The following is a 14,241-nucleotide window of genomic DNA, read 5'->3' as shown; positions in this document are numbered from 1 at the left end:
CAACTCACCTAAGCCTGGTCTCTGCCTGGGAGTGCTGGGATTGAAGGTGTGCTGGGATTGAAGGTGTGTGCCACCACACCCAGCAGCCATTTTAAAACTTGATTTGAGGCAGGCCCTTGACACAGCTAGGCAAGTACCCTGCGGTGAACTGCTGCATTCCTGACCCTTGAGAAACATTTACTCTGTGTGTATGGGTGTTTAGCCAACGTGCATGTCTATGCAAAACGTGTGTGCCTAGTACCCAGCAAGATCAGAAAAGGATGTCATACCCTGGGGACTGGAGTTACAGACCATTGTGGGCTGCCACACGGGGCGATGGGAATCAAACTCAGGTCCTCGGAAGAACAACCAATGTGCTTAACCACGGAGAAACCTCCCAGCCAACTCCCTTTGCTGCCATTGTGTGTACGTGTGTACACAGGCATGTATTGAATGTACTGTGCAGGGTGAAAGTGTTTGTGCTTGTGAAGGCCAAACCAACCTTATCAGTAGTTTTCGTTTTTGTTTTTTTTTTAAGATGGCCCACTCATCAGGACCTGGGACTCACTGATGGCGGCTTGCATGCCCCAGTGATCCACCTATCTCCACCTCCTCAGCTTTGGGATGGTAAATACATGCTGCCATTCCTGGCATTTTATATGGGTGCTGAGCACTGAATGGAGGTTCTTATGCCATTTTTCTTTCCAAGATGGGTTTCTCTGTGTAGTTCTGGCTGTCCTGGAACTCGCTCTGTAGCCCAGACTGACCTTGGACTCACAGAGATCTGCGCCCACCCCAAGGTTCTTATGCTTTTATGAAGAGCACTTTACCAACAGCGCTCGTGCTCTCTCTCTAGACCTTGCCCTAGCTTTTTCGAAAGCAGATTTTTTTCTACAGGCCAGGCTGGCCTTGAACTCACCATGTAGCCTAGATAGTTTTGACCATCTAACTTGCCTGCTCAGGTCCCGTGGGTAGCTAGGCTTACAAGCTGAAATACACGTGCTTGAGCTCTATCTTAGCAAAACTGAATCTGGAACTAGCAACCCTGTCTTAGAGAGCCCTCAAGGCATTCTGCAGCACGGTGAGCTCCGAGTCTCGCATCTTCATAGAGCATTCCTCTCTCCACTGACAATGTCAGATCAAAGTCCAGCAGGGACCGAACAGGGATTCTAAAGGGAGCGATGGACAAAGTGCTTTCCCTAGCAGACCCACAGGGGACTGGGATAAAGACAGAGAGAGGGGAGACAGGAGAAGGCCCAGAGGGAGGAATGGGGACCAGGAAGTCCAACCCTCACCAGTAGGGTCCATGTTCGGATCCTCAGAGTTAAGCTCAAGCTAGGAAAAACAGAGCCCAGCAGTGACTCTTGCTAACCTGCAGAATCACAGATTCCTAACACACCAAAGATGGTTTCTGTTGCTTACCTGGCTGGCATTTGTGCCTCCCAGGGCAGGGTACTTAGGCATGGCCCCCTCAGTCAACATGGATTAAAACCACTGGCTCCCCAATCAGCCCGGTGCTGGGTGCATTCTGCACACACTCCCCAGGTCTCCTAGGTGCCTCACCGTGCAGATGTGGATCTTGGACCAAGGAGGCATCTAGCCTGAGGGTCAACAATAATCCTATGACCTTTGTTGGGCCCTGGAGCTTTGTGGTGGCCATACTGTTTGGCCGTGATGCTGAGGTTCTCAGGGGGTGGGTGGTGATGTCAGAAATGGACGGGGCTTTTCTCTTCTTAGATTCCAGGACAGGAGCAGAAGAGATACCTGGACTGGAAACCCCATAGCTCTGACTCCTCTGGGTCTTTCACAAATAATCACACCCTCTGGTCAGAGCCTGACACTGTGCATTTAATTGTACTCTTTCTAGAAAACCACTTCCTTTACCCATGTAAGTAAAAAAGACGAGTGTGAGGAAGACCTCCGCCCATTTAACTGGGGCAGCAGCAGTCTGGGTTCTGGGGAGACGGGCCGAGGCTCTTCACCCCGTTTCTTGGATGCTCTGGCCTTGGGCCAAGGACAGAGCAGGGCAGGCTGCCTCCACCACAACTTCCTTGCCGGAGGTCGGTCACTTCAAAGCTCCAGTTGTCCATGTCCTTCCAGTGGGTGGCCACCCGGGGCCTGGCCCCTTCAGGTGGACATAGTGCCGCTTTTCTCACCCTTGACCTTGAGGAACTCAGCCATGCTAGAGAAATACTTCTGGTTGGCCTCTGCCACCTTCTTCTCAGCTGCTTGTGGGTTCACAATCTCCAGACCCTGGGTTGGGAAGGGAGGGGGGCAGGTAAGGTGGGGAGGCCCAGGCCTCCCTGCTGTATGGGAACCAGACATGTCACATTCCCCGAACATTCTAGCGGACACGGAACTGTTGACAGCCCCTGGAGTCTCCCTCAGCTCGGGAGATTCTGACCCAGTGGGTCTAGGGGCAGGGCCTGGGTATCAGCATTGTTAACGTCCTCAGGTGATGCTAAAAAAAACACCACTCCTGTCTGTCTGATTCTGGATGAGGAAACTGAGTCTTACAGGGACATGACCAGCCAGAGTTTCGGGCGACTCTCACGCCATACAGTGATGACAATGCCGGCACTCGCCTTTCACCCCTGCTGCTGCTTTCTGGCACCCATGGCCTAATACAGTATATACTTGACTCGTTCATCTGTCCTCCAACCCATGACCCCCCCAAAAGGCACAGCTTGTCTCTTTATCACTATACCTGAAGCCGGGAAGAAAGATGGCACAGATTCAGAGTATGCATTCTAGCAGGCTTGTCACATTACCGGACACATTTGCCTACCTCTGTGGTGAGTAACCCGAGGCCACTCTGCTTCATACTGTCCAGGGCCACTGGGCTGTGACACTGGGACCCACCTTGAGGCTACCCTGACGACTGGGGCTATCTCAAAGTGAGGACAGGAAGCTCAGAGTATCTGGGCCACACGGACAGAGTCCAGTGCCAAAGTTGGTCTGAGCTTGTGACAGCTCTCACTGCCAGCCATCTGCACTGAGTTGTGGCTCCGGATGCCTAAGCTCTTCATGTGTTAGGTCAACAGGGCTGCTACAACCCCACTACATGCCTGGTAGGAGAGGGTGTGGTACCTGGAGTGGAGTGAAGGCCACACTGGAGGCAGTCCCTGAGGAGCGGTCTCGGATGGTAGACTTCCCGCCGTATACCACACTCTGTTTCTGTAAGGTCCGCTGCAGGGAGAGGGGGAGGCCATGACGCAGGCTCACAGACCTCCGTGCCCTCCTTGCCGCCCACTCCCATGGGCCCTGGCCATACCTGCAGTGTTTTGGAGATCCTGGCCTTGGTGGCCTCATTCACCTGTGTCTGCCGCACACGCCCACTGCCTGACTTGCCCAAGTGGCCCAGGCTAAAGCCCAAATCTTCTTGATAGGCATCTTCCTCAATCTAGAGAGGGGAGTGACCACTGTTAAGAAGCTGGCCACATTCGGCCAGTCCCCCAGGCCTGTCCACTGGGACCCAGGGAGTCTCCAATCAGCAGGTCTCACGGATGCCTGAAGGACTCACTGCACTAAATGACCTTGTAAGAGCCCAGCCTAGCTCTGCTTGGATGTAGCAGGGAACCCTAGGAAGAACTGCTTCCTGACCTAAACAGAGAGTGGCCACTGCTCCCTAAGCTCTGGTTAAGTTGCCAAGAACTGGGATGGGCTGCGCTACTGAGATGGCGCCTAAGTGGATTCTCTCGGGACCTCCTGGATGATGGTTAGACACGGTGGCATGGGGAGCTGGGTGGGAGGGCAGCGGGCTCAGAACTGCAAAGATCTCCATGGGGTAGGGTGTTTTGAGAGGAGAGGCTAGGCAGGAGGGATGCGGCTGGGGTAGCCCCAGATCTGCTCTAGGGTTGCAGGGTGGAGGGGAGGGATGGCAGCAGGACATGCAGAGAACCCTCAAGGTCCCACTGCTACTGTGAGCAAGCCTGACCTCTCCAAAGCTCATGCGGTTGGCCTGCTTCCGGATCTCTGTCAGCCCCAGCCGCTCCTTCATCTTGCGGTACCTGGGGAAGGTGAGAGTCAACAGGACATAGGAAGTCGGCTGGGAAGGTGCCAGCCTCCCTCCCACCCCGCTTCCCAGCTTCTAGCGCCACCAGAGCCCCTTACCTGCGGCCCCCTCGCTTCTTCCGCTGCCCATCAAGGGGAGCAGGCAGGGGCTTCACCTGCTTCACAGGTGGTGGCTCCTGCCACTTGTCAAACTTGCGCTCAATCTCATCCTTTAGTTCGTACCCCACCTGGGCAGGGAGTTGGGGAGAAGCTGTAGCCAGCCACGCAGACTGTGCCCCAGGCCCCATGTCTGTACATCATCAGCCCATCTGTCCACCTGACAGTGTACCCTCCCCAAGACATATCTGTCCTCCTCGGGCCAGGGACGGTGTCCTGTGGATTGTCAGTGCCTGGTGCCCCTTGCTCTTGTAGCTCGGGGTCAGCCCTTCCAGCCAAGTTCTGCACCCTGTGTGACTGCTTCCTTCCTGGTCCTTTGAACTGAAACGGGCCAGGCAGAACCCCTGTGTCCCCAGCAAGCAGACAGCGTGTCACCTCCACTCTCACTCTCACGCCAGAGCCCCCTGGCCTCTTAGAGCAGACCTCATCTGGCTCGCTTCTGTGCCTCCACAGCAGCCAGAGGCCCCAAAGGTGGCACACTGTCTGCTCCTAGGTGCAGCAGGCTCTTCTCCCCGTTGGGGTTCACCCAACTCTAGCCTCAGGTAGATTTATTTATTTATTATGTACACAGTGTTCTGCCTCCATATAAGCCTGCAGGCCAGAAGAGGGCACCAGATCTCATTACGGGTGGTTGTGAGCCACCATGTGGTTGCTGGGAATTGAAATCAGGACCTAGGCAGGGCATTGGTGGCGCACGCCTTTAATCCCAGCATTCGGGAGGCAGAGGCAGACAGATCTCTGAGTTCAAGGCTAGCCTGGTCTCCAGAGCGAGTGCCAGAATAGGCTCCAAAGCTACAGAGAAACCCTGTCTCGAAAAACCAAAAAGAAAAGAAAAGAAAAGAAAACAGGACCTCTGGAAGAGCAGTCAGTGCTCTTAACCTTTGAGTCACCTCTCCAGCCCTAGCCTCAGGTTCTTTGCACTCACTATTCCCTCTGTGTGAACACTCAAGTGGGTAACACAATATCCACACAACTGACCCTAACTTCACTCAGACCCATGCTGCAACTTGTACAAAGCGCTCGCTCACATCCTAGCTGAGTCAGAATCTAAGCTTCTTCACCCCACAATTCCCCTCATCATCCCTGGCATCCACACAGCACTACTGGACCCATTACAGATTTTTCAGGCCTCTGCCTAGGTGTTTTGGCCCCAGCTAGAATGTAAGTCCTGTGTGACACCAACCTCTAATCCCAGTTACCAGGGAAGCTGGGGCAGAAGGGCCAAAGTTCTTCAAGGCTCCCCTGGACTAGAGAAGAGAAGAGACCTTATCTCAAGAAGAAAAAAAAAGGTGAGGGTGGGGACACTGAGGATGTAGCTCAATGAAAGAGCATTTGTCTAGGATGTATAAAGTTCTAGGCTCCATCCTCGTACCGCCTCCCCACAAAAAAGAGCCATGGAGGCAGGCATCTGACGTCTGTGTAATTCCCTGCTGTACTGCCTTGTCTAGACAATGGCGCAAGAGAGAGAGAGAGAGAGAGAGAGAGAGAGAGAGAGAGAGAGAGAGAGAGAGACTGAACCCTGACTTAAGATATGATGGAGTTTCTAGCAGAGTGGTGCACACAGCAGACACTCAGGACTTCCTAAGCCCACCCAGGAAAACAGAGGGTACTATTAGAGTCGTGTCCCTGCTAGCGGAGGACAGGCCCCTGAACACAGAGATGTGCCTTGGTGCCAGGCGTGCTGGTCTCTACAGTCTGTGACTGGAGTTCACATGGCAGAAGATCTTGGCAGATGTGACTAGGCTGAGGACTGAGACGTGACAATGCCTTGCACTGTCACTGTGAGCTCAACATTCTACACGGGGCCCCAAACTAGCAGAGTCCGAAAAGCTGGAGACGCTGTCTTGCTGGTGGCCTCTGGGGCTGACAGGGACAGGAACATTTCTTCCCAGGAGCCTACAAATGGGAACAGCTCAACTAACACCCTGGTGTTAGTCCAGTGGGACTGTGTGCGCGTGCGCACATGCGAGTATATGTGTGTGTGTGTGTGTGTGTGTGCGCGCGTGCGCGTGCGCACACATCTGAGGCCAGAGATTGATATCACATGGCTTCAAAACTCACTCCTCGCCTTGTTTCTTGAGGCAGGATCGCTATTAACCCTGGAGCTCGATGATCTGGTTGAAGGGCCCACAAGCCCCAGATACGCTCGTGTCTCCCCCTCCCTCCCCAGCACTGGCATTACAGGCATGCACTACTGGGTCTGTTTTTGTCCTCCACAGTTTTGGGAACTGACCTCAAGTCCTCACGCCTGCATGCAGGAACTTAACTGACTGAGCCACATCTAGCTCTAGCCCTGTGCTTTTTTTTTTTTTCAAAGACAGTATCTCGCTCACTATGCAGCCACACCTGGCCCAAAACTCATCAAACGGCCCAAACTAGTGATCTGCCTGCCTCTTTCTCTCAAGTACTGGGTTAAAGATAGAAGCTACCAGGCTTGGCAAACGTGTATATGACGCCACCCCATCTACAGTGATTTGGTAGAGCTGCCCTACACAACTGACGCACGGAGGTGAGCAGGGGATAACCTCAGTGCAGTTGCAGACAGACAGTCAGGAGAGCGCTCGCAAGTAGCCTCTTCTCATGGAAAGACTCCAAGCCCCGGGCACAGATCCTGTCCTCTCACCTTCCCCTCCGTGCTCTCATGGAAACTGTCTACACGGGCTGCCAGAGTGCACTTGGCAGCCACCAGCCGGGCTGCCTTCCGCCGGAGATCCTGAAGCGATAGAAAGGGGAGAGAAAATTGTGAACGTCTAGAGAGAGGCAAAGTAACAGGCACAATAACAGCCACTTCTCATCTAGGTCCAGCTGTACCCCGAGTTCTGGGAGGGGGGCCTCACACCTGGGGGCTTGTCTACTAACAGCCTCTTGAGGGGTGTACTCTAGCTGCCCAACTGCAGGCTTCCCAGCTTCCAGCCACCAAGGGGTGGGCGCACAATTGTGTCCTTGCCATCCCAACCCACGCTGTCCTATCCTCCAGGCTCCTGAGTGCTACTGTCAGCCAAACCAGGGAAGGCACGGGGGCTGGGGACAGTGGGCAGGGGCAGGGCTCACTGGGGGCAGAGACTGCACGATGTCACTGTGGTAGATGTAGCCGGTGTGCGGCAGCACTGAGGTAGAGGAGAAGCCCGACAGCGTCTTGCGCTGGGCTCCCAGCAGCATGATGTTGCAGGCAGGCATCTTGGAGAGATTGGTCAGGCCTCCGGCCACACCTGCAACAACAAAGAGGCGAGGTCGGAAGAACACAGGTTCACACCACACCTGGGGGCTCCCGTGGACCTTGGTGGTTTGAGTAAGAATGTCCTCCGATGGCTCGTGTATCTGAATGCTTAGTGACCGGGGAGCGAAACCTCTAATTAGATGAGAAGGGTTAGGAGGCGTGGCCTTGTTGGAAGAAGTGTGTCACGGGGGGGTGGGCTTCGAGGTTTCAAAAGAATGCCAGATCCAATCTCTCTTTATGTTTCCAGATCAGGATGTAGCCCTCGGCTGCTTCTGCAGCACCACACCTGCCTGCTGCCATGCTCCCTGCTACCAAGCCATGATGACCACGATAATAGCTTTTGCCTCTAAAAGTGTCAGCAAGCCCCAGGTTGGGTTGGTTAAGTGCTTTCTTCCAGAAGAGTTACCTTGACCATGGTGTCTCTTCACAGTGTAGAACGGTGACTAAGACAATTTTGCACCTTCATTCGTTTGCTGGTTTGAGACAGTATTCTGTAGCTCAGGACCTCAAATTCAAAGCAATCCTCCTGCCTCAGCCTTCTAAACACTGGGATTACTGGTCTAAGCCACTTCGTCTGGAAGGCTACAGGATCATTTATGTGTATGTGTGTGTATGGGGGCAGGTTACTGTAGGGAGACACCGTAACCACGCCCTTCAGGATGTGGTCAAGGTGATGTCAGGGTGGTTTTAAAGGGACAGACAAGGCACATGGGAGCTCTCTCGCCTTGCTGCTTTGGCACCCTCTGGCTTGCTGTTGGTTGGCGTTTATCTATTAAAAGTTATCCTAACCTTCTGGATTCAGTATCAGTTATTCACCGCTTTAGGTTATTTTTATATGTGTGTGTGCATGAAAGCAGAGGACACTTATGGGACTAGCTCTCTCCACCTTCGTGTGGGTTAAGAGGATCACACTCAGGCTGTCAGGCTTGGGTGGCAAGGACTTTTCCCTGCTGGGCCATCTTTCTGGCCCAGGTCATAGAATCTTTAAGGAGAGGGCAAAGATAAGATGAGGTCATACGGATCCCGATTCTATCTGACTGGCATCCTTGTGAGGAAGGGAGATGAGGCTGCAGATACAGCAGCATGGCTGCATGAAAATACAGAAGGCATGCCCGAGCCAAGCAGAGGCTGAGGGAGAAACCAACCCCAAAAGCACCTTGGTCTCAGACTTGTCAACTCTGAAACAGCACCCTCGGGAGTGTAAGTGTCCTGGCCTGTAGTCCTCAAGACCACAGCTAAGGGACCAAAGGTGGTGGCTTCCCCACATTCCCTTTGTGAGCGAGCATTCCCTGCAAGGAAGGACTCCGGCTACCGGAGCTTCTGGGAGGAGGAACTTAGCACATGACAGGATTGCTGCCCTATCCAGTAGGAAAGCCCGAGGGTCAGGAGCTGACTTTACTACTCTGTGGATGCCCCAGGGTCCAAAATGGACCCATTGGCGGGAGGAGGCTCCTTCTTCAGCCAGCTGTACTCAGAAGGGGCTGCTACACTTTTATCATTTGCTATGCCAAGCTGGCTGACTTCAGTCTCCAGATGACAGTGTAATAGAGCCCCTAATGTCAAGCCCCACTTCCCCAGGACAACCCCAGACCATGGGACCCAGCTGGGAACTCACCCATGATCTTGGCAGCTGTGGATGCCCCAATGATGATGGACAGGTTGGGTGCGATGAACGACATCCGGGACTCCACGTACTCGTAGATGCGGTGCTTGGAAGCATTCAGCTCCAGGGCCATGTCACAGGCCTCCTCCAGGCGCTCCAGCTCCTCATCCGACAGCTGCTGCCTGAGTTGGGAAGCAGGGAAGGGTTGGGGCCGGCGCCCAGTTCTGCTGCGCGCTTGTCTAACGGGTGTCCAGCCCCACCCATCCTCTCGGTTCTGTATGCGTGTGTGTCTGTGTAACTCTGGGGCTACCCCAACTTCTATCAGCCTAGGGACCACAGCTCTCAGCCAGCACCACCCTCACCATCAACCCCATTCTGCCCTTTCTGGTCTCTGCTGCCAGCTGGCCTATGGTAGGCTTGCAGCGCCTTACCGCGTGGTATACGTACCCCTGGGTGGTGGATGCGGTGACACTGACGACCATGATGGTAGCATTGGTCAGGATTTGCTGGAGGTTCTCATTGTTCTTGCACTTGTCCAGGCTGTTGCCCAGCTCCTGGGGTGGGAAGGGGAGAAAGAGAGAGACCGTAGTAACTCCCAGAAGATTCTAGAAGCTCTTTTGCTTCAACACGAACACAGGGCTCCCTTGAGGAACCCGGGAAAGCTAATACTGGAGACCTCTCTTGCCTCTTACAGGTTGACAACTTCACTGCTGAAAGCATCAGCACTGCCTGCTCTGCTGACCCAGAAGTGGAAGCTGGGCAAAGTGGCCTTCAAGGACGACACGCTGCACTAAAGAAGCCTGCGGGAGCTCACGACTAGAGACGGACTTCCTCGGCTCCCACCCTGACCTCCTGGACAGAGGCAGGACCCCTGCTCTTTCCCCTCTGCCTGCTCCTGTCATTGCTCCCAGGGGAGCCCAAACCTTCTGTGTGTGATGTGCTCTGACCTTTCTGACCTGTCAAGCTCCCCTCCCTGCCTCTTCTCACTTCCTCCTCATTTGTTCCCACTCAGGATCTCAGCTCTTATCTCGCTGCGGCCTCTGCCAGCCTTCAGAGGCTAGTTCAAAGGACACCTGACCCAATGACAGCCAGAGGCAAGGGCCAGGCCAATGGGGATCCTCCCACAAGCTAAGGGGAGGAGAGAAGCCAGAGGTGTGTGTGAGACACCCTGTCCGGCACCTGTCCCTTCCCACTGAGCCCCGGCTCACGCCTCTCCATCGTTTTCTAGATCCCGAGGCTTCACGCTGCTTCCGGGACCAGACTCCTCCCCACTCACCTTGACTGTGCGGATGTAATCCAGAGCGTTGGGAACCAAGGATTCTAGCTCCGGGAATCTCTTCGAGTACTTATCCCGGATGAACTTATGGATAATGTCTAAAGTGGACAGGGAGGGTGGGTGTCCGCTGAGGGAGGGGGAGGCAGACTCTGCTGCTATCCCCAACACCCACTTCCGCCTCTCTAGTGAACAAGCCCAAATCTTGGGTTGGTGCATGGATGCCAGCATGAAATCTACATTTCCTAGCTGTCCCCAGGGCTATGTGCAGGCATGAAGTCTGTTCTAATGTCTACAAGATGTGAACTCAATTGGCATTTTCCACATCCAGACCATGGCCTTAAGGAAGCAGCCATGCCCTGTCTTCCCTCCCCATTTGCTGGTAGGGACGTGAAATGAGGCAATCACCCTGGAGCATGAAACCAGTGGCAGAGTCTGGTGGCTGAAGGGGTCAAAGGGTGACTCTAGACCTGCTCTGTTTACTTAGACTTTCAGGAAGGAGAATACACTTTCTCTTCATGTAAATCAGTCTGTTACAGAAGGTAAACCTGGTCAGGGCAGTAGTCGAAGAAAGGCAAACAGAAGAGGTCCAGGTTCATGCCTATTCTTCCCTTTGCGTCATAAAGAGGGAAGGGCACACAACAGGGCTGTCCCCATCACTCACTCAGCTCGTTTTCTATCTCCACGGTCAGGTTGTTGGCATCCACAATGACTCGGTACTCGGGGGCTGCCTCCACTGGTCCCATCACTAGGAAGGGGAAGAAGGAATGTGGATGAGAGAGGGCACCCACCCGTCTGTAAGTCACAGAGCTAGGGAAGACTGGAGCTGAAGCTGGCTGGATCAGAAAGGAGGGGCTGAAGCATGCACTAGGGACTTGGAAACCTCCCCAGCATCCTCATTCCTGCCTCTCCTCTCTCTCCTGCAGGCCTCCTCTGGGCTAATCTAGTCTTGACCTCATCCTGCTTTAAAACTAAACCCTCCTGTGGCTCTCCAAAGCCCCGAGGCTAACGAGCAAGCTCCTCAGACTGGCACTCAAGGTCTCCCATCTAGATGGAGGCCCCACAAGGAAGAGTACCGGGCCCATGTCCCCACATCTGCAACCTTGGTGCATACAGCACAGGACTCACTCCAGGGCGAGCCACTGACTCATCGGCTCCACACAGCCTTCCTGCCTCATCTTCTCAGACACTGGGCACTCAAGGCTATTCCATTCCTCCAGGCCTTCATGAGCACTGTTCCCTCCCCCTGGAATGTTCCTTCCTTGAGTTCTCTTTCTAGAAACCTTAATGTATGCCTGATTATATTGGCATTGAATAACATGTGCATCCAATAGCTCTTTAAGTCATTAAAACTCAGAGGGCAGTGAAGACACTTCCCTCCCCTTTTAGAAGGATGAGATGTCTTCTCTCCATGCCATGACTTGGGCCACCTCTGCCAGACATGCTGTGTGTCTACTGCCATTAGACAGATCCCTGACATGAGCAGGTCTAACTCATCACACCTGACATGAGGAAATGTCACTTTCTGTGACTTTCCTTGGCTCTATGGAGCCAAGAAGCTTGTCGGCCTGATGGGTGAAATTCTGTAGAAGCTATTAACTTTCCGAGTCTTCTGGCACTCACGATGACTGGGGCTGGGGACAGACCATGATCCTTCCCCAGGGTAAGCACAAGTACTCAAATGCCAATTGAGGTGGCACTGCTTCCCCCGACTCAATGCAGGGCCAGTCAGATCCCCTCTGTGGGGACTATAGGCTGGGTGTGGTGGCTCATGCCTCTAATCCTAACTCTCAGGAAGCTGAAAAAGGATGGTTCTGAGAGTTCAAAGCCATTGTAGGCTACCTAGTGACATCAGGACAGCCTGGGCTACAGAGTGAGACCCTGTTTCTTCATTTAAGGATATATGTGAGCGCAAACACAAACACACACACACACACACACACACACACACACACTCATGAGCACGTGGCTATGGAGCAGAGAAAGCCCTATAGTTCAGGGAACCCAGAGATAAATCCTCTCACAACCAGAAAACACATAAGGCTTAAGTATCAATTTTACAGTACAATGTGGATATTCTTTCTTTTTTAACATAAGTGGTTTCTCACTTCTAAAATCTTTTATTTTGTGTGTTTTGCCTGTTGTGCATAATGCATGTAAAATGCCTATGGGAACCAGAAGAAGGTGTCAGATGTCGAAGAACTAGAGTTAAAAATAGTTATGAGCCATGTGGATGCTGAGAACCAATCTCAAGTCCTTTGGGAGAGCAGCAAATACTCTTAACTATCTCTCCATCTCCATATATGTATGTTTTTTGTTTTAGTTTTTATTTTTTTGTTTTTTGTTTTTCAAGACAGGGTTTCTCTGTATTGCTTTGGAGCCTGTCCAGGCTGGCCTGGAATTCACAGAGCTCTGGGATTAAAGGCGTGAGCCGCCAACGCCAGGTCGTTGTATTTCTGAGACAGGATTTTCCCCAGGCCCAACCTAACCTAACTATGTCGCTGGGGCTGGACTTGAAGTCCTGCACCTCCAGTCAGTCTGAGCCTCCCAAGTGGTGAGATTGTTTAAGCACCCATCAACATGCCTGAGTACAAACGCAGTATGTTTCCAGAGGGCTGGTGACTGGGATGAAAAGAAGAGTGCTATGGGGAAAGCCCAGGAGGGAGAGACATTCAGTTTCCAAAACCACGAGGAGCAAAAAGAGCCATGGGACCAGGAGAATGGGCAGAGGAGAGAGAGTGAGGGCGAAGAGGTACCTTCCGAGGCTTTGGCTTGTTTGCTGATGTACTCCTCAATCTTCATCATGATCTCAGCAAACTGACGGGGAAGGAGAGCACAGTCAGAGACTGGATTTTCAGAGGGGGGGGCAGTGGTGGCGCACGCCTTTAATCCCAGCACTCGGGAGGCAGAGGCAGGCGGATCTCTGTGAGTTCGAGGCCAGCCTCCAGAGCCACAGAGAAACCGTGTCTTGGAAAACCAAAGAGAAAAGAAAGCAAGCAGACTCGGAAGAAAGAAGCGCTGTCCCTCGCCCTCCGGGGAGCGCTCACTTATAGGGTGCCACCTCACCATCTTGCTATCCCATAGCTTGGCGATGCTCTTGACCGAATCCCCGGAGAGATCCAGCTGCGTCTCCTCCTGGACGTCCTCGATGGCTGGCTCCTCTTCTTCCTCGCCATAGCTCCCTCCTTCCTCCTCCTCGGCGGCCTCCTCGAGGTCAGCCAAGAGCTCATCAGCCAGAGACATCCCGAGGCCTAGGGGAAGGCGAGACCGGGGTTCCCTCACACGCCACCTCGGCTCTGTCCCCTTGGTGTCACCACCACAAGGAGCAGCTCCTCCCGCAGCCACCCCACCCTACCCCACCCCGGGGGGGGGGGGATTGTCCGTCCTCCCCATCACCTGCAGCAGCTCGCAGGGGCCCCGGCTGGCCTTGCTCACGGAGGAAGGGTGCCCCCGGCTTCCTACCCACAGCAGCCTGCAGCACAGCCCGCCAGGACCCCCCTCCACACCCCGGGCTCTCGGGACGAGCATTTCCCTCCGCCTAACCCGGCTCGCCCCCCCCCCGGCTCTCACACAGCATCCCCCACCCACCCACCCCACCCCGTGCCAGCCCCGCGCTGCGCTGCGGTTTACGCACGGCCTGCACGCCGTTCCTAGGGCGCTCCGAGCGTTAGCGGTTGCCTAGGCTACCCTCGCCTCCGGACCCGGCAGCTCGCCCTCCCTCCCGCCCTCCCTCCGTCCCTCCGTCCGTCCCCATCGCGCTCACCGCCGAGATGCTCGCACGACCGTTCCTAAGAAATCCGCTCTTTCCGCGCCGCAGCCCACCCCCGCTACCAACCACCACCTCCTAGAGCTGCGGGCGCTCCCCGATGACGTCTCACAAGGCGCCGGTGACCCGCGTTCTGATTGGCCGCGCCTCCCGCGACGTTTCCGGCGCCGTTTGGACAACAACTTTATTAGCAGCGGCCCCGGCTGCCCCCGGGGAGAGAGCGGGGCAGTGGG

At 54.3% G+C, this 14,241-nt stretch overlaps 1 protein-coding gene across 1 annotated transcript; it reads right to left on the bottom strand.

Moving 5' to 3' along the window:
• Positions 1-1,806: 1,806 nt before the first annotated feature.
• Prpf31 (pre-mRNA processing factor 31) lies at positions 1,807-14,136 on the bottom strand. The gene is made up of 14 exons (XM_027431002.2): positions 14,006-14,136; positions 13,309-13,493; positions 12,999-13,059; positions 10,907-10,990; positions 10,246-10,343; positions 9,417-9,523; positions 8,982-9,151; positions 7,201-7,358; positions 6,773-6,862; positions 4,093-4,220; positions 3,917-3,989; positions 3,254-3,382; positions 3,070-3,168; positions 1,807-2,232 (listed from the first exon to the last, which is right to left on the bottom strand). The coding sequence occupies exons 2-14, from the start codon at positions 13,483-13,485 to the stop codon at positions 2,107-2,109; spliced, it is 1,500 nt and encodes a 499-aa protein (XP_027286803.1). The 5' UTR covers positions 13,486-13,493; positions 14,006-14,136; the 3' UTR covers positions 1,807-2,106.
• Positions 14,137-14,241: the final 105 nt, after the last annotated feature.

Source organism: Cricetulus griseus, chromosome 9 (assembly GCF_003668045.3).
Source record: "Cricetulus griseus strain 17A/GY chromosome 9, alternate assembly CriGri-PICRH-1.0, whole genome shotgun sequence".
NCBI lineage: Eukaryota > Metazoa > Chordata > Mammalia > Rodentia > Cricetidae > Cricetulus > Cricetulus griseus.
Note: the sequence above shows the minus strand (reverse complement) of the source record. Positions and strands in the feature narration are given on the sequence as shown.

What these genes read in the sequence shown, in the direction of transcription:
- Prpf31 (XM_027431002.2), bottom strand. Translation starts at nt 13,485, where the DNA reads ATGTCTCTGGCTGATGAGCTCTTGGCTGACCTCGAGGAGGCCGCCGAG. An exon ending in ATGAGAGCACGGAGGGGAAG is followed by an intron (nt 4,221 to 6,772) that starts GTGAGAGGACAG and finishes CTCCCTGCCCAG; the next exon opens with GTGGGGTACGAACTAAAGGA. An exon ending in TGGCCTTCACTCCACTCCAG is followed by an intron (nt 2,233 to 3,069) that starts GTACCACACCCT and finishes TTCCCAACCCAG; the next exon opens with GGTCTGGAGATTGTGAACCC.